We start from the raw sequence: 21,802 nt of genomic DNA on the forward strand, positions 1-21,802 counted from the left end.
CTTGCATACTTTCTAAAAGCCAGCAGGGGGTGACTGGTTGCAAAAAGAAGTCTGATTGTATAGAAGTCTATGAGAAAATGACCCTACTTCTCACTTGATTTATTACCTCAGATAACATTGTAAACATGAGTTTATGGTCTCAATCACTAGTTTCAAGTCTTCTTCAATACAGCATGATGTTCATTTAGCAAATTATGATCCCATTTAGAGTCAAATAGACCATAAAGCAGGGTATGCTTTAGGGCGTGGCTACCTTGTGATTGAGACCCAGGTCGCTACCACGGCGTTGTCCGGTCTGAGAGTTGTCCGCGTTTTTGTCTTACAACTTTAACTCTTTCACAGTGTGTTTTCAGTTCATGAAAGTTGATTGTAAATAGGGCTGTCAAAGTTAACGCTATAATAATGAGTTAACGCAAATTCATAAAGCTAAATTGAAGATCCTCCTGGCATCATGTGAAACTAGAAACTCTTAAGGAATCCATTGGTCCAACCATGTCATACTAGCTTGTTGCAAAGGTGGCTAAATAATGCTCCAAACTTTGGCTACATTTTTGCGAGGAAAAACTGTCTTGGACAATTTCAAAGGGGCCATGTTATGATTTGAGCTTTTTTTTTTTGCTAAATGCAGTACCTGTGAGTAGTTTCTGGACAATATTTGTCATTGTTTTGTGTTGTTAATTGATTTCCAAGAATAAATATATAAATACATTTGCATAAAGTAAGCATATTTGCCCACTCCCATGTTGATAAGAGTATTAAATACTTGACAAATCTCCCTTTTAAGGTACATTTTTCACAGATAAAAAATGTGAGGATAATTTGCGATTAATCACGATTAACTAATTTAATCGATTGACAGCCCTAATTGTTACTTTTTGTTGCCTAAAATGTCTTGTTCAGTTGTACTTAGCTCCACCATCTCATGTCACTTCTGGTTCCAATAAACCAAGATGGTGATGGCAAAAATGCCGAACTTGAGGCTTCAAAATGGCAGTCCACAAACCAAAGGGTGACGTGACGGCATCCACTTGTTATAGACAGTCTATGGTCAGTGCCCAATAGTGAGAGAAATGTCATGTACTGCTGTTGAACTTCAGGGTAAAAATGGTTAAAGATGACTGAGGAACATCACATGATAGTCTATGTCATGGGTTTAATATAATTCTCTAGAATGAAGGAGCCTAATTATAGATAATCCCTCCAAACTGGGTCGTCTGCATTGATTTGTCAGATACAGACATTTTCCTGTGTTTTACTGCCGTTTCCCCATCAATGCAAAGCCGTTTCAGTGAAACAGAGTGCACCTATTGTACTTTCAGGCACTTAACAAACCAGAACTTTTCTTGTTTAGTGTACACATGTTCCACAAAGTCCAATTTAAGGCAGTGGAGGAGGGCAGAGCTGAGGTCGTTCTTGATATAATTGAAACACACAGTCGAGTGCACCAATTGTCCACGTCATCATTAACTCAAAGGATCAAAGTTTTAAGACTATTGTTTGTCTTTAGCGGTATTTGATGACTTAGTGGACTTTCTTGAACCGAGCATTGTGATTTCCCTGCCTTCATTATACTGAGCAGAGCAGATTTCACTTCATGTTTTCAGCATGAGCAGGCAGACTGAACTAACCTGAACTGAACCAAGACCCCTGTTAGCTTTTGTGTAATGAGCATGTTCAGTGCATTGTCCTGTTGTAGGGCACAACGGAGGTCGGCACACTGTTAGCCCCCAAATAAATAGTTTATTTCTCTTTTTAAGGCAAGGTTTTGATCTGTAAGTATTGTCCTATTGTAAACACACTCTTACATTCAGGTTGAAACAGACACATGTAGACCATTTCACAGTTGTAAATAAAAACCTTCCAAATGTATCCCAGTTTATTTCCTGTTGCAGTGTATGTGAATGACATAAGCTGACAGGAAGTAAACATGGACCCAAGCTGTTGCCTAGCAACGCAATTCCGCTGAAACTGTCTATAACTGTGTCTTAAATGTTGACGTTGGCGGTCCACTTTGTTTGTGGAGGCGTATGTTGTGCCTGGTGTGACAGTGAAGGCAGATACAGATGCTTGTACAGCAAAATTGACACTTTCTTACAATCTGCTTTTACTTTTAAAAGTGAAAAATAAATTCAACAATGCATGTGCAAATACAAGCAAGCACACTCACACATTTAAACCATACTGGTGGTGATCAAATTTGTTCAGTAAATACATTTATGCTGCAGAATTTCCATGTTTTTTGGTTTTCTAAAAGACTTAAAATGTTGTATTTAAAATAGGATCCTCTTTTCTGATTGTATGTTGTGATATTCATAGCAAAAAGATGCAGCCTCTGTTTTTTGTTTGTATGGGTGAGTTTGTGCGTGTGAGCTGGGTTTGGACTGTACTTGCTAATTGCCAAGCATCACTTCAAAGATACACCACACCCTCTTCCCGGCTTTAAATTCTGCTTCTCTCTTAGTAGTGCTGTACATTTAGCTGTGCTGGCCAGATAGATACCATTAGTATCTTTAGCTTTCTGTGAATGCTAATCTGTTTTCCTCTTCGCTCTACAGTGGTGTACAGGTGGTTAGTAGTCAGCCATGGATACCACCACCTCCATGAAGATGACCTCGATGGCCATCCAGAGTCTGTTCAGCTACGTGGAGGAGGAGAACCTGGCTGCCATCAAAGCACATTTGGACAAGTTCAAAGACGTGGACAGCAGGAGCGATGTAAGTCAGTTATAACACAACAACCATCCGCTTGGTTCAAGTTGTATATTTTGGGGAGCAGACAGTATGAAGTAATGAGAGGCTCTTTGAGATCATGTAACAAGTGTTTTGTGGGAAAAGTGATACTGGTAGTGAAACAATCCTACTGAAACTGATTGTAAAGAGAAGACAAAGTACTTTAATTGATTCAAATTTTAATTTGAAAGTGGACAATTTACATTAATCAACATTCAAACAAATGTAAATGTACCTGAGTTAGCTGAGAGACTAGTTTTCATCGGCAGTCCCTTTGCATGATGTTGTTAGGCATCCTAGAATATTAAAAATAATACAATATGTACAATAGTTAAGAACATACTACATTGGTAATTTGCATATATGAGAGGACAAAATACAAGTACAGTATGAGTAGCCTCCAGTCATGTTAAAGGTGGATAAAAATAGCATCTGTGCCGACATTGTTGGTTCTCAACAAGCCATTTCTGGACATTACACTTAAATGAATAATATGATATAATACTTGATATTGTGTTTGGCTTATGGAGGGTTCATATTTTCTTTTAAATTGCCCCCCAGGAAGTTTTCATGTGTCATTATCACTTTGTGGAGATCTGATTTCACTTTGACATTTAAGGCTCTTTATCTGTTTGTAGCACTTTCTGCACCTTTTTATAAAAGGTAGCACCCTGTGTTCGTAAAACTTAATTCCCAGGTTGGCTTTAGTTAAACCCTTATTCCTGTTGTTGCTTTATTTTAATAACCCATAATCATTTCCTCCCTATTTCTTATATGTGACTGCACTGTGGTTATGTTTATACCTAATCACATAACAAATATGTCCCCAACAATTTACTCAATTCATTAACTAAAAGGGAATGATATAAAAAATATGTAAAATAAAAAAGATTCACAATACTCTCAATAATAGTATACCAAGAAAATAGTACTTTGACCTTTGACAGAGATAAACAAGTCAGTATTAACCCAAGTCAATCTTCTATGTTCCTTTAACCTTCTGGGGTCACTAGTATATATGTCACCCTTTAATGTACTTGGTCTAGCCCAAAATAACATAAAGCAGTACCGAAGGATATGCAATGAACTCTTATGATTTCTTTTACTTTCACCAAAAATAACCTGGCCCACACACAAGCCGGCAAACAGAAAAGGACCATTAATGAAAACAACCCCGTTGCAGGCCTGGTCGATGCTTGGGAACGTGGTGGCCAAAAACAGTTGAGACCGCTTCACTCTAACACAGCCAAATAAAAGCTGAGTACTCACGTTAGCGTAGCAGAGTTTGTATCACAGAGTCCTAATGTTGCACCTCTAAGATTAGTGCAAAAAGCTAGAAAGGCTGATAGCTGACCATGGCAGTCCCGATGGGTGAAACCTTCTTTCTCCCGCGTTGCCAGAGGAGCTACCAGGCTTTTATCCAGGTCACCTGGAGTGCTATCTTGGCAGTCCTCAATGTCCTTCGGGTAACTAGCTAGGCAGCTAGAAAGGCTGATAGCTGACCGTGGCAGTGCAACAGGTGAAATCTTCTTTCTCCCGCGTTGCCAGAGGAGCTACCAGGCTTTTATCCAGGTCACCTGGAGCGCTATCTGGACAGTCCAGAGTGTCCTTCGGGTAGATAGCTGGAAAGGCTAACGGCGCAATATCAGCTACTGCGTTGATAGCCACTTAACTACTCGCAACATATACATTCGGCGTTTCACTGGCTTGCAGTCCTAGGCTCTAGTGTTTACAGCACTATAACTTACAAACACACTTTAAACCATAAATCTCTAATTACTACATCTCTTTTCGTTCCACTCTATTCTCTCCAACCTCTCCGTTGCGCCGCTCCCTCACTTCTCTCGCTTGACCACCCGCTCCTCGCTAGTCCCGCCCCACAGCCAATCACAACCAGCTAAAGTGACATGACACATAAACAACCAAATACATGTAATAGAATTAAACAAATAGGTTGTACTCAAAGTAAACCACATGCTCACCAAGTACACTGCAACCAACCTATTTAAAGTGACACAACATACTGTATGTGTATATTGAACTGATCATGTAAATATTAACCAAAACATATTTATTCTGAGCAGAACCACCAGGAAACTGGTAGTAGACCAGGAAACCAGCCACAATGGCACTCAGGGGCAGAACAAATTGCCCTGGGGCTACATGTTGATCAATGTAAAAAAAAAAAAGCCACATTAAGCCCTCTTTGATTTAATTTCATGAAAGGATAAATCAAAACTTATAAGGGGGGTAAATACTTTTTGTAGGCACTAAGTTCGCATAGAAAAACTAAATACTGATGTAATGTAGAGATTTTAGAGGGGTATGTGGAAAGCCAGACCCTGATATAGCTCATTCCTCTGTGCCATAGGCCCCCATTGTTGTCCAAAAACGATTTAAAAACATCAATGAGCCACACTGTTAGACTGAGTGACCTGTGCCTTCATTTCCATGACCACGCAGTTTATTTTCATATCAATGCCATGTAAATCCTGTATCCTGTTGCTTTAAATACTCACTAGTGAACCCGAAGTTTTAAGGTGTTTTAGGGAAGTATTAACCCTTTGTTAAATATATTAATTTGTTTTTAAAGATGATGTCTTCAGTAAGAATGAATGGGTTGGGTTGGAAAAATATTGGTCTTTTGTTGAGATTTGTTGACAGAAAAAAAAATAGAATAACAGCATCTTTAACCTTAAAGGTACAGTGTGTAGGATTTGGCAGCATCTAGTGGTGTGGTTACAGATTGCAATCAACTGAGTACCCCTCCGCTCACTCCTCCCTTTTCCAAGACTGCAGTAACATGAGCTGCCGAATGCAAAACCGTGGCAACACCGTTCACCTCGCTCAGAGGCCATTCTTACCATAATAACACTACTTTCGGAGCAACGGAAGTCAGACGGTGGCTGGTGTTATCACGGTTTTGCACTTTGCTGCTCACGTTACCACATTTTCACAATCGTGTCGGAGAACTATGGTGGCCTTCAGGTAACGTAAAAACGTGAAAGGCTCTCGCTAGAGCCAGTGTTTGAGCAACATGGCGGACTCCATGAAGAGGACCCGCTCCCTATGTAGATATGAAGGGCTCATTCTAAGCTAACAAAAACACAACGATTCTTAGTTTTGGGTGATTATACACTAATGAAAACATAGTTATGAATATTATATTCCATTTCTGCTAATGGATCCACCAAAATGTTACACATTGTTCCTTAACCTGACTAATAGAAAAGCTTTTTCTGTGTATGTTGCATTAACGGGTGCAGGGAAAACAGTGTAATTAATTGGCTTGTTGGTGTGTTAAAATCTTTATCACAGTTTCAGTTCCATCTCTCTCTCCTTTTTTTCCAGAATGGACAGACTCCCCTGATGGTGGCAGCAGAGCAGGGCAATCTGGAGATAGCACAAGAGCTCATTAGCAGAGGAGCCAACATTAACTTGGATGATATTGTAAGCATGCACACACGTAACAATGTTAAATTGCCTAATATGAACACACCCTCACACACAGGCACACGTGGCGCACCAGTGTCCAGGCACAGGTGAAAAACAATGTGGTCATTTTAACCACATTATCCACTTGACAAAGAAGACGTAGCTGAACCAGCGGCCTTGATGTTCCATCTTGCTGAACTCACCACACTCGGGCTTAGTCCACAGCTATTATGAGCCATAATGATAAGTCATTACACACTTTTACCTTCGCTCTTCTGACTAAATGACAGGATCCACTCGCTGGCCAACACCCTGTACCTTCAGGAGCCAGCCCCCCACACACGCACACACTCACGCATGCATGCATACGCCCTCCCACTTAGACACACGCATGCATGCTCACACACTACACCTCTCATTAACATCTCACGTACATGTAACCTGCTATTACACATGGCACACTCAAAATTGTGCTCACTTTTGCTCTAACGCGTAAGAAGAAAGGAGAAACATTGCATGCTATAGTTGCACTTCACATTTTACTCGCTGACACTCCTGTCTGTCCATGCGACACCCTGGTCCCATGAGCACCTGGTATGACCAGCTGGTAGGTACAGTGCTTTGAGCATTCCCCGGGCCACATAGACGTTTATCCGACAGGATTTGGAGTCTGATGTGAGTTCCCACGGTAAGAGGTTGTCTGTGTGCGCAGGACTGCTGGACGGCGTTGATCTCGGCGGCTAAGGAGGGCCACATCGAGGTGGTGAGGGAGCTGCTGGAGAACAAAGCCAACCTGGAGCATCGAGACATGGTGAGAACAGAGAGAGGAAGATTTTTCTTCATTTTAAATCTGACTTTAACACTGACTTAATTCTAACATGCCATTATCCATAACTGTATACTTTACGGTAATAATAATATTATGTTCTCCAGAAAGGCCATAAAGTTTGATCAATATTAAGTCAAGAAAATAGTAAAAAGAGGTAAAAAAGGTGAATTAGGTGCGCAAGTTGCGGTGTGAAAATGAGGTGTTTCATCCTCAGAGTCAAAAATTAACAACCGCCAAGTACCAAATGCAGGTAGATTTTCCGTGTGTCTAAACAGTGCCGCAAAACTGACCATCCCGAGTGCTCCTAGTTTCGTGGCACTGCTTACCGTACAGGACATAAGCTACTCCACTAAACTATCACTTGCCGTCTCTCAAATTTATGTTTGTTCCAAAACTACATTTAATCGCAAATACTTCAGCAGAATTTTGAGATCAGGCTTGAATTGATTTACCGTTGATCTATTTATTAAAATAATTTTGCATCAGATTTTGCTCTGGCCTCTTCTTTCAGTTTGTATCCGACATAAAACCTTATTATCTCAATGAAATTTACTGAAACAGATGTATATGACACAAAAAGGCAATTTATTATTTGGGCTGGTAAAAAATATTCTTGGCCGGTGGATTTTTTCCATCTTTTTTGGACACTAGCCATCCTGGTGGCCTAGTGGATGAGACGCATGTAATTGCAACGTCTTCAGTTTGATTCTACGGACCTGTCGCATTTCCTCCCTTTTGTTGTCTGAAATGCCAAGAAAATTATCCTAAAAAGATCAAATAAAACTAGTGTGTAGGGTGGAGCAGGACTAAGGCATAGTAACGTATCCTCGGTGCCAAAATGATTTGACAATGTATGTTTCTGGGTAAAAGACGTGATAGCTAAACAACAAAGAACCTTGAGACACCGTGTCAAACTCCTAAATATACTTGAAACATTAAACTAAAACTTCAGAGGTTGATTAACAAGATGCTCAAACTTGTACGGTAAGTTTAATCTTGATATGTAGCCTTTATTCGATCAAAATGTAATAAAGTCTTGATTGTATGTGCATTAGTGGTTTCTGTAAAATGACCCCAGTGCTGGTTGAACTGGATGATCCATTAGGCTGCAAATGGACATAAAATGAAATTACTTCATGTGCGATGGCTCCTCTCCAGCAGTAATACCATTTACTGAGCTCTGGTTGTCTCTGCATGGGGCAGTGATATGATTTAGTCTTGGGATGTAGACATTTCAGAGGCAGACGGTCTGCAGGCTCGCTGTAGCAGCTATTCTGTTTATTCATGAGTAGACTATTTGGCAACATGCAGATGAGATACACATATTTTTATTACCTGGAGTTCAGCACATTTGTTGTGATGTAGATGTCCCATCTCGAGAGGCAATGTGTCTTTCCAGCAGCCAGAAATGCTAAAAATGTAATCCTAATGAGAAGTAATGAGTAGTAATGAGAAGTCTATATTGGCATTCAAAGATTACACTTTTTTTATTTCCTCCACTATTTTATCATGTAAGATGAGACATTTAGAGTTGATTTTACACCTCTCATACCTCTGTGATTTTATGGAAGTGACTCATTGACGTGCGAGGAGTGTCTAAGCTGCACAGGACAGATCACAGCCAGTCATCACAGTGGGATTATAATAAACCGCTCTGTGTGATACTGTTCACTCACTGGAAAGTGTGTCACACCAGCTGTAAATAGCACATTTTCCTACCACAAAAGTCTGCTTAGATTTGACCCATGCTGCTTCAATCAAAAACTGTTGCTGCCCTCACACCTTATTATAATAAAATAATACCTATAATAATGATATCCAGAATATTACATACACATCTTATATTCTATATGTAGAGGTGTTTTGTAGCAACGTGGTTCTCATACAACGGTTCGTATATCTTGCGAAAAGTCATTCTTCATTTTTTGTGCATTTTCCAACAAATATCCAGCATCAATTTCCACTCCAGTCTTTTCACAGGAAATGACTTTGTTAGGTTTAGGCAAGAAAAAACGCCTTAGTTAGGTTTAGGAAAGATCATAGTTAAATTATGTCACACCGGAAGTGGTTACGCGAAACCGGACGTGGCGTAACTTTGACAAATCTTTGACAGAACTTGACAAAAAACTACATTGTCAGGTTTTGGAAAGATTGTTGTTTGGGTTAAAAGGATGGAAGTTATATGACAAATAAATCAACATTGACTTTTAGTTTCACACGGGACACGAACACCGGTCTCCTGGGTGAAAAGCCGGTGTTTTTTGACCTACCCATCCATCCCGACCTCATCCCTACGTGGTGTTCACCACTCTTTATGCTTCCTCATTCACAATTACGTGTATTAAATACAAATTGATATCGTGGGATATATATATATACGAATCACAGTGTACCGTACAGCCTGTTTGTAGTCATGAACAAATTGTCTCCTCTCCAACTCATCTGTGTTCTGTGTCCTACTCAGGGAGGCTGGACCGCTCTCATGTGGGGCGCCTATAAAGGTCGTACAGATGTGATCCAGCTGCTCTTGGAAAAAGGAGCTAACCCCAACATCACTGGGCAGGTACTGAGAAGAAATAGTTCCCCAATAATAACATCATTGGCATCTGTTGTTCCTTTATATATAAAATTACAAAGATAATAGGTATGTTTACATGAATGGGGCAGTTTATTTTACAGAAAGTGTTCACATGATGTGTTTTACATTGATTACTCCATGTAAATATAATCCAATGTTTCAGTACATATAACTTTACAGTAACAAAATGTAAACACAACCTTCCCCCGTCATCTGCTGTTTCCGTCATGTAAGTTGGCTTAAAGCGTTAGTGCAACCGCAGGCCTGACACCGATCATTAGTTACTGTCAGCATGACTTCACCCCTCTCCTCTGGCCCAACAGTACAGCGTCTACCCCATTATCTGGGCGGCAGGTCGAGGCCACGCAGAGATTGTCCATCTCCTGCTGCAGCACGGAGCCAAGGTCAACTGCTCCGACAAGGTAACTACATGCTGACAGATGTTCATCATTTACTTGCTTTTAATCACATGGAAGATGTAGTTAGTGGTATGAGATTAAAAGATCCAAGTGCTTTGGTCCACATCCACCTTCCAGTTCCCCAAGTCCCTCTTCCTTTATTTATTATCCTTCCTTCATGATTATTCACAATTCCCTGGGTTGGTGACTGAATAGTATCTTGCCACTCATGCACTCGATCATATTTTCTTTGCAGTATGGTACCACTCCTTTGATCTGGGCAGCCAGGAGGGGGCACTATGACAGTGTGATGCACCTTCTGGCCAACGGAGCTGATGTGGACCAAGAAGGAGCGGTAAGTCGATTTCCTGGGAATTGTTGTTTGCTATTCGTCAGTAGCGTTCAATAGAGATCCAACACTAGTAGAGTAAGTAGAATTGCAGTTTACAATTGTAGTTTACATAATTATGAATAAGACCATATTAGGTATAGACCTGAATATTTTACTATTTGGTTATGCATTCATTGGGTAGGTAGACGATTTTCAGTTTTGGCATTCTGATATTTATTTATTTTTTTAACTCCTTGGGATTACAAACATGCATAAAACACACCAAACCTTTTGGAAAATGCTTCTTATTCAATAACAAATAACACTACAACAAACAATACTGTAAAATAGAAGAATACTTAAAAATGAATGCCTTTTAATTAAACCGAAAGACATGTTTTGTAGCACATTGCCATCCATCTCAGCCAAGAACAGAGAAATATCTGTCTGAGTCCTTCCAGAGTCATGTCAAGGAGACAAGCCAAGAGCCCTCATCGCCGCTGATTGTATGGTGGTTGTCGTCACTGCGGTCCCGCGGTGCCGCCCCATGCCACCCCCTGACCCCCGTCTGAAGCATTGAATATTTGCTTTTAAATACTTCCGAAGCTCCTGAGCCCAAAAACTGGTATTTGGGACAGCCCTAGACCATATTAGAAAATTTAAATTAGGTACAATGTCTGTCAAGATATCGATTAAAGTACAATATGATATTTTTTATTAATCAGATAATAAAATAATGTTGATTAATAAGTTTGATCACTATACCTACACAATGATCTAGTTTTTATTGTCAGGGTTCTTAGATATGTCTGGAAAGTTTGGAAAGCCTTTGAAAGTTTGAAGTCTGGAAAAATATGGAAAATTGGTATTATAGTTTTTGAGTGCTGATATCCACATTACAATGCCTTCTATAGCTTTGCACCCACACTTATTTGACATAGTATAATATTTGACAGTGTTGCCTAAACAATGTTAGTATTTGATTTGGTATTCTGAACAGGTTGTTTAACAGCTGAGCGAGTCCAATTTTGTTTTGGGTTCATCGCGAGTGCCATGACACACAAAGCGGCCTGTTTCTCGCCAGTGTAGTTTTCACATAATCAAGATTTAATGCTCCCCAGTGCCACAAACTCATTAGTAAACAGCAATATTAAATAATTGATTGCATCTATGACGCAGCGCATCTGTGCTCCTTCGAGTCATGTTGCATCTGTGCTGTCACAAACTGAACGATGTGATGGTTCGATATGTGGCATCAATAATCGGATGGAACTGGAGTAGCTAATGTTGCAGAGCAATTCATTTATGTGTGATTTAGAGACTCCAGTGCCTGGAAAAATATATGAGTTATTGGGCTTGCTAGGCGATATATCAATAATAAATTGCCATCAAGCCTGTAGTGTCTCCCACAGCTGCTGAAATAAACTGATAACATTTGGGAAATACAATTTGTTAATATACAGCAATACATTATTGAACGTTTGCTATACTGAGCACCAACCAAGACTTCTTTCTGTGTCTTTTCAGAACTCAATGACGGCTCTGATTGTGGGAGTGAAAGGTGGCTACACAGAGGTTGTAAAGGAGCTGCTGAAGTGTAACCCAAATGTCAACATGACGGACAAAGATGGCAACACAGCCCTGGCCATTGCCGCCAAGGAGGGTCACACCGAGATTGTACAGGACCTGCTGGATGCCGGCACCTATGTCAATATCCTAGACAGGGTGAGGCCACAGTACAGCAGCATTACAAGCTGGCTGATTGAAGACGTAGAAGAGTAATACAGCATAAATGAAATACAATTCATGTCTCTCTCTGTCTGTTTTTCCTCTCAGAGTGGGGAGACGATGCTGATTGGTGCTGTGAGAGGAGGTCATGTGGAGATAGTCCGAGCTCTGCTGAACAAATATGCTGATATTGACGTCAGGGGCCTGGTAGGAGCTCCTTTCCCACTATCTCTGCTGCCTTATAGATGTTTATAAACCGGCATGAGGCCTTCTTGTGTTCTCTATGTGATATGTCACACTGCTACTCAACACTGTTTTGCGCTGTTGTTTCTTGGTAAACTGAACGTTATTCCATGGGGTTACACAAATATACACAAGTATTATTGCTATATAAACAGACACTCCTTGATGCCCTATGCATTATTCTACACACATATATACATATAATAGGCACAATACAAAATAATACACTGCATTCTCAGTTATGCACACTAGTCCATTTTGACACAGTTTCTTTTTTCTAAGATTAACAAGCTAGTATTTGCCTTGTCCTTTCCACATCAGGATGGAAAGACTGCCCTCTACTGGGCAGTGGAGAAAGGCAACGCTATCATGGTGAGAGACATCCTGCAGTGTAACCCTGACACCGAGAGCTGCACTAAGGTACGACACACTCGGTAGTAAAGGAGTAAAATGCACACTCTCTTATCCTTTAAATTTCTTGATTGTCATTTCTAAAGTATCATGTTTCTCTCTTTATTTCTCCTGATTTCTCATATATATTTAACCTTTTCTACTCCACCCCTCTTTTTCATAGACCCATTTTTGTCTTTTTCAGGGGGGGACAAGGGGTCTTTAGAGGGAGATAGCAGGTCAACAGTAGATGTCACATAGAAGTTGTGTGCGTCATCTGAAAGCTGTGAACCTGCAGATTAATTTGAGATGCAGCTCAGCACTGTGTGTCACGTTGTTCTAGTCATAAATCAGAAATAAAAAAAAAAGATTATTTAATTAATTAATTAAAATACATTTTGAAAGTGTACAAGGTCTATAGTGTGTGGCTGTAAAATGTCATGAGGCTGTGATTTTCCTAGAGGTCACAACAGATCATTTTAACAAAATTACCTCACTACAATGAAGGTTTTCTAGTTTCATATGATACCAGTAGTTTCACTCAAGCTCTAAAACTGAGCCTGCTACAGCCTCTGAAAAAAAATTAAGTTGGCCGAGGGTGCCGGAGCCCTCAAAGAGTGGAAAAGGTTAACATATAAAAGTTTAAAATATTTCCATTCACTGCATTAAATACGATTAGTAACAGAAATCTGCTGTTTTTGAAAAATCTGTAAAAATACTGTTGACCAAAAATGCAGACAGACAACCATGAATATTGCCTTATAACAGCCTACCCTGGGCTTTCTTTCTTTCTGAAAAACCACTGTGTGTAGGCAGTGGTATGTTTTTTTTCACTTGTGTACTGTTGATTAATTGTAATTTTAAAGGTCCAATGTGTTCTTTTAAAAATTAATTTCAGAATGATATCGATGATGTGTGTCTTTGCGTTTTAGGAGGGAGAGACCCCACTCATCAAAGCCACAAAAATGAGGAACATAGAGATAGTGGAACTCCTGCTGGATAAAGGAGCCAAGGTGTCTGCAGTGGAAAAGGTACTTTTTAAAACACATTGCATGTTACACACACATGTGCGGAAAAATCTTGTCATAACCATACTTTTATGTCATTATTTAATTCTGGAGGGTTCCTTTTTGCCCACTTTTGTTTTGGAGTGTTTTCCAGATAGTTAGTTTTCACTCAATTTGGTGTTTTTCTTCCTTCAGAAAGGTGACACGCCCCTCCACATCGCCATCCGAGGACGAAGCCGAAAGTTGGCTGAGCTCCTGCTGAGGAACCCTAAAGATGGGCGCCTGCTTTACCGCCCCAACAAAGCTGGAGAGACGCCATACAACATCGACTGTACCCACCAGAAAAGCATCCTCACACAGATATTTGGAGCCAGTATGAGCCATTTTTCCATTTCACTTTTGTCTTCTCTTATATTCTTCTGCACTGTTTAACTTTTTCTCTCCCTCTTTCTGTCTCAGAGCACCTCTCCCCCTCTGAGTCAGATGGAGACATGTTGGGTTATGACCTGTATAGCAGTGCTCTAGCAGACATCCTCAGTGAGCCCACCATGCAGCCACCTATCTGTGTTGGACTGTACGCTCAGTGGGGCAGCGGCAAGTCTTTCCTTCTCAAGAAACTGGAGGGTAAGTAAGCCCACAGCGTTAAAAACTGTCTCATACAAAGATGAAAAGTACCGAATTGTGAACATTTGCTTTTCTGGACAGTGCCTTTCCTCAGTTTCTTCAATGTAAATGAGTTTGTTTTCATATTGTTTCTTATCCTCACGTAATGTCCTATATTTTAATCTCCCCTTATACTTGATTGAAATATCTGACACGAGATAATTTGTTTCTGTCTGTCCTCTTGTCATCAGATGAGATGAAGACCTTTGCAGGCCAGCAGATAGAGCCTTTGTTCGAGTTCTCTTGGCTGGTGGTCTTTCTCACCCTGCTCCTCTGCGGCTCAGTGGCCGTCGTTCTGGGCTTTACCGTTGATCCCAAACTGGCGATTGCCGTCTCCCTCAGCCTCCTCGCTCTGCTCTACATCTTTTTCGGTGAGGAGACAGATGAGCTAGAAATGCAACACTGATTTGATAACTGATGATGATAACTGACGGCCTCCTTGTAAGCGGTTGAATTACATAATGGCATCTGTGCCAAAGAGAACATACAGAATATGCTAAATAAAATCCACAAAAATAGTGATGTTTATAAAATCATTGGAGATAAACTGGAGGATAAGGGATTCGTCCGCACAATAGATAAGTGTCGAGTCAAAGTGAAAACACTTTGACAGCAATATGTCAAAGTCCACGAAAACAATCTTCTTCGCTTCATACACACCCCTCAGCAAATATTTTTTTTAATGTGGGTCGCTTTAATTTGTTCACTGTGAAATCAAACCAGACTAAATAGAAAATCAACCAGAATTATCAATTTCACTCTGATTCGGACCAGCCAAAGGGATTATGGCTTGTGAAATCGCCCTTACTGAGGTTTATGAATAGAGCTATTGTAATCATGAGTTGATTTTTTTTTTTTGGCTTGTTACCTCACTAAAAAGCTAAAACAATTCCACCTCTTCTACTGTCTCCAGTGTTGGTGTACTTCGGAAGTCGGCGTGAAAGGGAGAGCTGGCACTGGGCGTGGGTCATCAGCACCCGTCTGGCTCGCCAGGTCGGTTACCTGGAGCTGCTGCTCAAACTGATGTTCGTCAACCCCCCTGAACTTCCTGAGCAGACCACCCGCGCGCTGCCAGTCAGGTGACACTGACACACACACACACACACACACATACACAGTCACTGCTGAGTCATACACTGAGTTCTGTCAGTTCCCCGGGTCCAAGACAAAAAATTGTAAACACTTAACAATTGGAGTCTCACTCTCATTTCTGTTTCTCACATGTCTCGCAGGTTCCTGTTCACAGACTATAATCGTCTGTCCAGTGTTGGAGGGGAGACCTCCATGGCTGAGATGATTGCCACGCTTTCAGATGCCTGTGAGAGGGAGTTTGGCTTCATGGCCTCCAGGCTCTTCAGGGTTTTCAAGAAAGATGAGATCCAAGGTGACGTTGCTATCTTTGGCTTTAAAATGTCAGTCACGTAATGACGTTTCAGCCAGCACACAAAGTCACAATCAGACCTGTAATTGATATCAATAATCTTACATTTGCAATTATGAGCTTGCTTTAATATCTATTAATGGCTGACAAATTAAAATATGTATGTGTGCTGTACAATTTTTGTAGACTGAAAATCTAAATTTGAAGAAGTGAAATATAATCCTGTTTAATTACACAGTAAACCAGGCCCCCGTCAAGCTAGAGTTGGTAATCTTGAGAAACTAGCAAAGAGTACGCTGGATTTGAAATATTATCCAACCAAAAAACTCAGCCCAGTGTTGCCATCTCTTTTCCAATGAAAGTAGCCAGCAGCAGTAGCTCCAAAAGTCACTAAATGTAGCGAGATAGTCGCCAAGTCGGCAACACTGAGAGCTCGTCCTTTTCACACCTCTACCTGACTGGACGCGATGCGAATGAGCGAACATCAGATTGTTTCCGTGTTTCCCAATGAAGATGTCCTAACCTGATCCATGCATCAGCGAACAGGCTAAGCGGCGTGTCGCTTGTTTGAAAAAACGCTCGTTCTGGCTCTAGTTTCGCAAAGTTTCGTGCACCTGCTCCACCTCCACCTCCAACTTATTTTCATTGGTCAAAATTGGCTAATGACTGTTAATCAATATCACTCTTTATTACAGCCTATATCATTGTAAACCTACTGTATATATAAATGTCACAGTGTACAAATCATAAAAATGAATCATTCTAGCTGAGGAAATGATTAAAACTTAAGATGACGTTAACATGAATAAATATCTTAGACAATTACTCATTTACAGAGGGAGAAAATAACAACAGCAAATATCATCCCTCCCTCGTGCTGCGACATCGCCCACAGTATATCTGGGCATGTTTTCGTGCTCCATTCGCCAGAGTTTGCTCGCTCGCTGTGTGTTAGGAAGAGGTGTGAGGCCTCCCTCCAAAGCCACTCCTCCAAAATTATGATTATGAATGTAAACAACAAACATGGCTATTGTTAGTACTCACAGCTGTCAAGCTAGCAGCTTGTGGAAGACTCCAGTGACACGCAATGAGTGCACCGGCAGAGTGTGCGTAGGCAGGCAGGTAGGTAGACAGGAACGTAGGGCTGAATGAAATGATTGGACAGGTTTATTACAGTCCTGCGACAGTCCCCCTTTTTTGTCAGAGCATTTTATTTATTGATTGCTGTCAGGATGTAAAGAAAATTTCAACAAATATAACCAAAATTCTTTTGAAGAAGATTGCCAACACTAGCTTTAAGCAGGTTTCATATAATTGCATCACTGCCAAATTAGATTTGAGGATGCTGTTGACAGAATGACACTCTTGAAAGCATAATGGAGCTCTTGTAAGTATAGCCAGTGCTTAAAATGGATGGTTTAGGCAGTCTTTTCTCTATTTACTACATCCTTCTTCAAATGATCTTAATATATGCGTAAATTGTGGTAATAGATTTACTTAGAGTGTATAATCTAAGTGCTCTCTCTCATGTTATCCTCTACCTTCCTCTCATACCCCAGGTAAGAAGTGGAAGAAAACATGTTGTGTTCCCTCCTTCGTGCTGTTTGCCGTGACACTGGGATGCCTGATCACTGGCACGGCCCTGTTGGCCATCTTTAAGGTGGGTTAGAGCAATGAATCGATGACACTGTGTTTAAACAGTATGCCTTCTAACCACTAGATCATTAGACGCCCCGGTAATCAGTTTCAATGCTTTTATTTTTACCAGGTGGACCCTGATAACTTGACAGTAAATGCCGTGCTGATAGGCATGGCTAGTGTGGTGGGCCTGGCATTGCTGCTCAACTGTAGGACCTGGTGGCAGGTGGCCGACTCCGTCCTCTACTCGCAGAGGAAACGGCTGCACAGCGCTGCTAACAACTTGCACAAGCTCAAGAGTGAAGGATTTATGAAGGTAGACTAATGCACTTAATTCATTGTACCCAATCAAGGACAAATACAAATCCTTCGACATCCTGTTGTCATGGCTAAAGGGGCATTCCATTAGTTTACAAAGTTATAAAAGCGTTAGTTCCTAATCCAATCAATTTCCCTTTTCCCTGTTTTGAGACATTGATTTTCTTCCCTTCTGTCTCACACCAGGTTCTGAAGCATGAAGTGGAGCTAATGTCAAAAATGGCCAAAACCATTGATGGCTTCACCCAGAACCAGACACGCATGGCCGTCATCATCGACGGACTGGACGCCTGCGAGCAGGACAAAGTTCTGCAGATGCTGGACACGGTGCGTGTTTGCACATGCTTCTGTGCGTGGGTGGGAACATAAATGATGAGCGCGGCGTCCTCATGACTGATAACGAGATAATATGAAGCAATTACATCTTTCAACATCTGTCACTCAAGCAAATTTCCAACCGTGGCTGCTGCCATGTGGCCTTAACTTTCAGTGGGTCTTTCACCTGTGCACACAGAGCCCACACATCTCTGATACTGTGCAGCCACCCCGGTGTTCCCAGCTGCCTCAGCTCGCCTCCAAGTTTAGACTCTTCCTCCCAGCTGCTTTAATAAAATTTCCTTTAGCCAAATGTTATTATTTGATGAAGTAATCCCAGTGAAGATGGCAACCTCCTGTGTGCTAATGTAATAATCTCATCTCAAGCACCTCCCAGTCGCTTGGAAACCATCTTTTTTTTCTTTTTTCTTCAGTTTGTTTATTTTTCCAACCAAATAATGTGCATTAAAGATGCACATCATGTGATGGCGCCTTAGTTGATGGTGCTAACAGCTGCTGTAGGGACAGAGGTTCGTCATCCTGTTGGTCAGGGCTTAACAAACCATGTATGCATGTAGCACAAATCAATGTCCTGTGACACTTGGACAATGTCCCTTAGTTAGCAGAGTGGAAATCCCCCAACACCATGTGCTGCGGACAGTCAGTTCTCACAGGAGTCATTAAGTTTAAGTACTACAGCTGACTGTTGCCTCTGGCTGTCATGTTATATTTGATTGATTGTAAACTACCCATTTTGACATCAAAGTGGAGGACACAGAGGGATCTGCTATGCTAACAACCCTGTATCTGAGAGCATCATGACATGTTTTTTTAGTTACAAATAGTAGTGCCGGTATCATAGTTTGAAAAACATGTTTTATGGTGGGGCTGTCCTCGACCAAAGAGATTCTCAGTAGAGTTAACAGTCTATAAAACTGAGTTTCTCCACAGAATCACACAAAAGCACCACTTTAAATCTCGTGTTTACCAGAGATGTGCTCATAAGTTTCTTAGAAGTAAGTCATTCAGGATCAAAAAAGCAGAAAAAGGGACTAATCAACTAAAGACATCTTAACCTAGACCAAAACGACTGATTAGTTCACTAATCAACTAAGATTTGTTTTATGGAATAACAAAAAAGCTGGTGAAAGATGTCCTTTACACACTAAACTTCTGGTTCCTTTCTCCTTCCAGGTGAGGGTGCTCTTCTCCAAAGGTCCTTTTATTTCCATCTTTGCCAGTGACCCCCATATCATCATCAAAGCTATCAACCAAAACCTCAACAGTGTGCTGAGAGACTCCAACATCAACGGACACGACTACATGAGGAACATCGTCCATCTGCCAGTATTCCTCAACAGCAGAGGCCTCAGCGCGGCCAAAAAACTCTGCATGGCGACCCCCGTCAATGGAGAGCCATCGCCTGCTGAGGGTAAAGGATAACATACTGTATTGTGTACACATATATGAAGGATTGCGAACAGTTTTGGGGCATAAATTGACAGATTCCAAAGCAGCAGTTCTATTTGAATAGAGACACAATATTTATTTATTCAAATGCATTGGTCAGCTGTCATTCACTTTGTCTCTCTTTTTCTGTCCAGGATGGAATGACGACATGGACAGGAGGATGTCTCAGAGCAGCCTGAGCCAAGACCAGGCCAAGTTTGGCAGCAAGAACGCCCTAAACCGCAGGGTAACCGCTATTCAATTCAAGTTTATTAGTATAGACCAATATCACATACAATGTTTTGTTGGGGTTTACAGCCCCACATCAATGGTTCCCAACCCCACCCTAAGCTCTCTAACTAAAGAAGACAAGGAAGAAACATGGCACATAAACAAAGAGACTATGGGAGAGGCAATTCAAAGAGATATTTCAAATGGCTGGGGATGCAATATGAGTCATAGGTGGAAGAATGCTAATAATGATAGACAGGCAATAATAGAAATACAAATCTAAGAGTAGGATTATAGTAAATCCAAATTAGATAAACCAAGACCAATATATCAAGCACTGTTTAATATGCTTGTCACCCTAAATAGACACAGTTCACACCCCATTATTATTGATTTATGTATGGTTTATTTGGTAGGGACGGATACAAAATACATAGACAAACTGAAAACTGCTATCTGATGCAATGTATCATAGTGTTTATAGCAAATGCTAATTTGCAACACCCATCCCTAGAAGGGCTTTTATGAAACTAGCAGAGTAGAACAGTGAGGTACAATAGAGCACGCCATTAAAAACATTACATTTAAAAGCTAGACATGGGTACAGATTTTTTGCTGAATTAGCTTAATTTGGTAGCCCTCTTGAAAGTGATGAGGTTTGCAGCAACTTTCAAGTGATCAGGCAGCTAGTTCCAGGACTTTGTTCCTTTCACAGAAAAAGCTGTCTGAGCAAAAGATGTTTTTTGCAAAATTTAACCTTACAGTTGCCACTTAAAGCTGCAGCTGCAGCTCTGTAATCTCTCTATGTATTTGCAGAAAGGCTGAGGAGCAAGTCCATTTAAACGTTTAAACGTTACACAATGGAAATCAATCAAGTTTCTAAAGCCTTAAATCTTGTATATCCATCCATCCTAGCCCATGACAACCAAATAAAAAAATTCCAACAATAATAACAAATTGCAGAGAAGCGTTCGATACCAAATTAAAACGGAGACAGATGTATTGTTTATAGAACGAGGTAAAATAAATTTGTTTTCCCACGATACTCATGCTATCCGGAAACATCATAGAGCTGGAAATGAACGCTTAATGTCTTGACATTAATCAAACAAAATTAAAATGCAGTTAGTTCACCACAGCGCGATGAGAAAACATTGGATTAGGGTTAGAGATGCTGCCCTAGAAACCCTCACTGCTCCTCCCTGAAGGGGGGTTCGTCACAGGCGTGGCGTTGGTTGGTTGGCAGGCAGTGCGGAGGCCAGAGGACAGAAGGAGGCACACCGAGACGAAAAGAGAGGTGCTCGGTATGCGGCCAAGGTTCCTGGTGTAATTGATGTAATGACTGTTTATCCTTCCTGCTGCGTTGCCACAGCCTAATGACAAGGCCTAGCAGCAGTGGGTCCCTGTGACAAAACACTGGCACCAGGTCTGCTGGCAGGAGGCTAAGTGACTGCTGCTGTCGCTGATGCCTTCCTCCCCCCCTGCGAGACCTTCCCACTACCCCTCCCTCCTTCCCGCCTCCCTCGCTTGTTTGTTTGTTTGACATTTGTTTGTACCTCGGGTTTATCTAGTACCCTCAATTATTGGTGTTGGCCCTTCTATTATGGGGCGGCGTGCTCTTTTTATTTGCCCTCCGACACTCGCTAGCTCTTGGCAGGAGGGCCCTCTTTCTGCAAGTGGAGATTAAAACGAGGGCAGGAGGGGGAAATGAATTAGTGGCTCTCCATTTTCATGTGGCTTCTCAAGTTGTGGATGGCATTAGGAATATCTCTACCATCTTATTTCCATTTATTGTAATTAAATGAATCCCCCTTTTATAAGGAAAATAATTATTTCCTGGAAATGCATTCAGTTCTAGGACCTCTCAAAGTATAACTATTTTTTTACAGTGTACCAACAAGGAGAAGAACCAGTAGATACAAAACCAATCATCTAAATGAAGCAGTAAAAGTCTATATATATATTGGAAAGTCAGCCACACAGGACTGTTTGTATGATAGACCTTTTCAGTTCTGACTGAGTGGTGGCCATATGTTTCATCTCTCAGAGAAAGAGGTCATGAGACCGGCGTTACGACTTCAAAGTCGACCAAAAGCCTCGCCTTGGCTCATGACCACGTTGAGCTGTCTGATATCATCA

At 41.1% G+C, this 21,802-nt stretch overlaps 1 protein-coding gene across 3 annotated transcripts in view; it reads left to right on the forward strand.

Annotated features, from left to right (window-relative positions):
* kidins220a (kinase D-interacting substrate 220a) overlaps nt 1–21,802 on the forward strand; it is a 58,212-nt gene that overhangs the window by 3,114 nt on the left and 33,296 nt on the right. For all 3 annotated transcript variants that reach the window (XM_074661418.1, XM_074661419.1, XM_074661420.1), the window contains exons 2-21: nt 2,556–2,714; nt 6,081–6,179; nt 6,877–6,975; nt 9,458–9,556; nt 9,895–9,993; nt 10,226–10,324; nt 11,828–12,025; nt 12,137–12,235; nt 12,593–12,691; nt 13,594–13,692; nt 13,864–14,041; nt 14,128–14,292; nt 14,523–14,702; nt 15,245–15,410; nt 15,564–15,715; nt 17,272–17,372; nt 17,481–17,666; nt 17,855–17,995; nt 19,178–19,415; nt 19,588–19,679. In XM_074661418.1, the coding sequence (XP_074517519.1) occupies nt 2,583–2,714; nt 6,081–6,179; nt 6,877–6,975; nt 9,458–9,556; nt 9,895–9,993; nt 10,226–10,324; nt 11,828–12,025; nt 12,137–12,235; nt 12,593–12,691; nt 13,594–13,692; nt 13,864–14,041; nt 14,128–14,292; nt 14,523–14,702; nt 15,245–15,410; nt 15,564–15,715; nt 17,272–17,372; nt 17,481–17,666; nt 17,855–17,995; nt 19,178–19,415; nt 19,588–19,679 (2,721 nt within the window). In that variant the 5' untranslated portion in view covers nt 2,556–2,582. The remainder of the gene's footprint in view (nt 1–2,555; nt 2,715–6,080; nt 6,180–6,876; nt 6,976–9,457; nt 9,557–9,894; nt 9,994–10,225; nt 10,325–11,827; nt 12,026–12,136; nt 12,236–12,592; nt 12,692–13,593; nt 13,693–13,863; nt 14,042–14,127; nt 14,293–14,522; nt 14,703–15,244; nt 15,411–15,563; nt 15,716–17,271; nt 17,373–17,480; nt 17,667–17,854; nt 17,996–19,177; nt 19,416–19,587; nt 19,680–21,802) is intronic.

Source organism: Sebastes fasciatus, chromosome 15, assembly GCF_043250625.1.
Source record: "Sebastes fasciatus isolate fSebFas1 chromosome 15, fSebFas1.pri, whole genome shotgun sequence".
NCBI classification, from domain to species: domain Eukaryota; kingdom Metazoa; phylum Chordata; class Actinopteri; order Perciformes; family Sebastidae; genus Sebastes; species Sebastes fasciatus.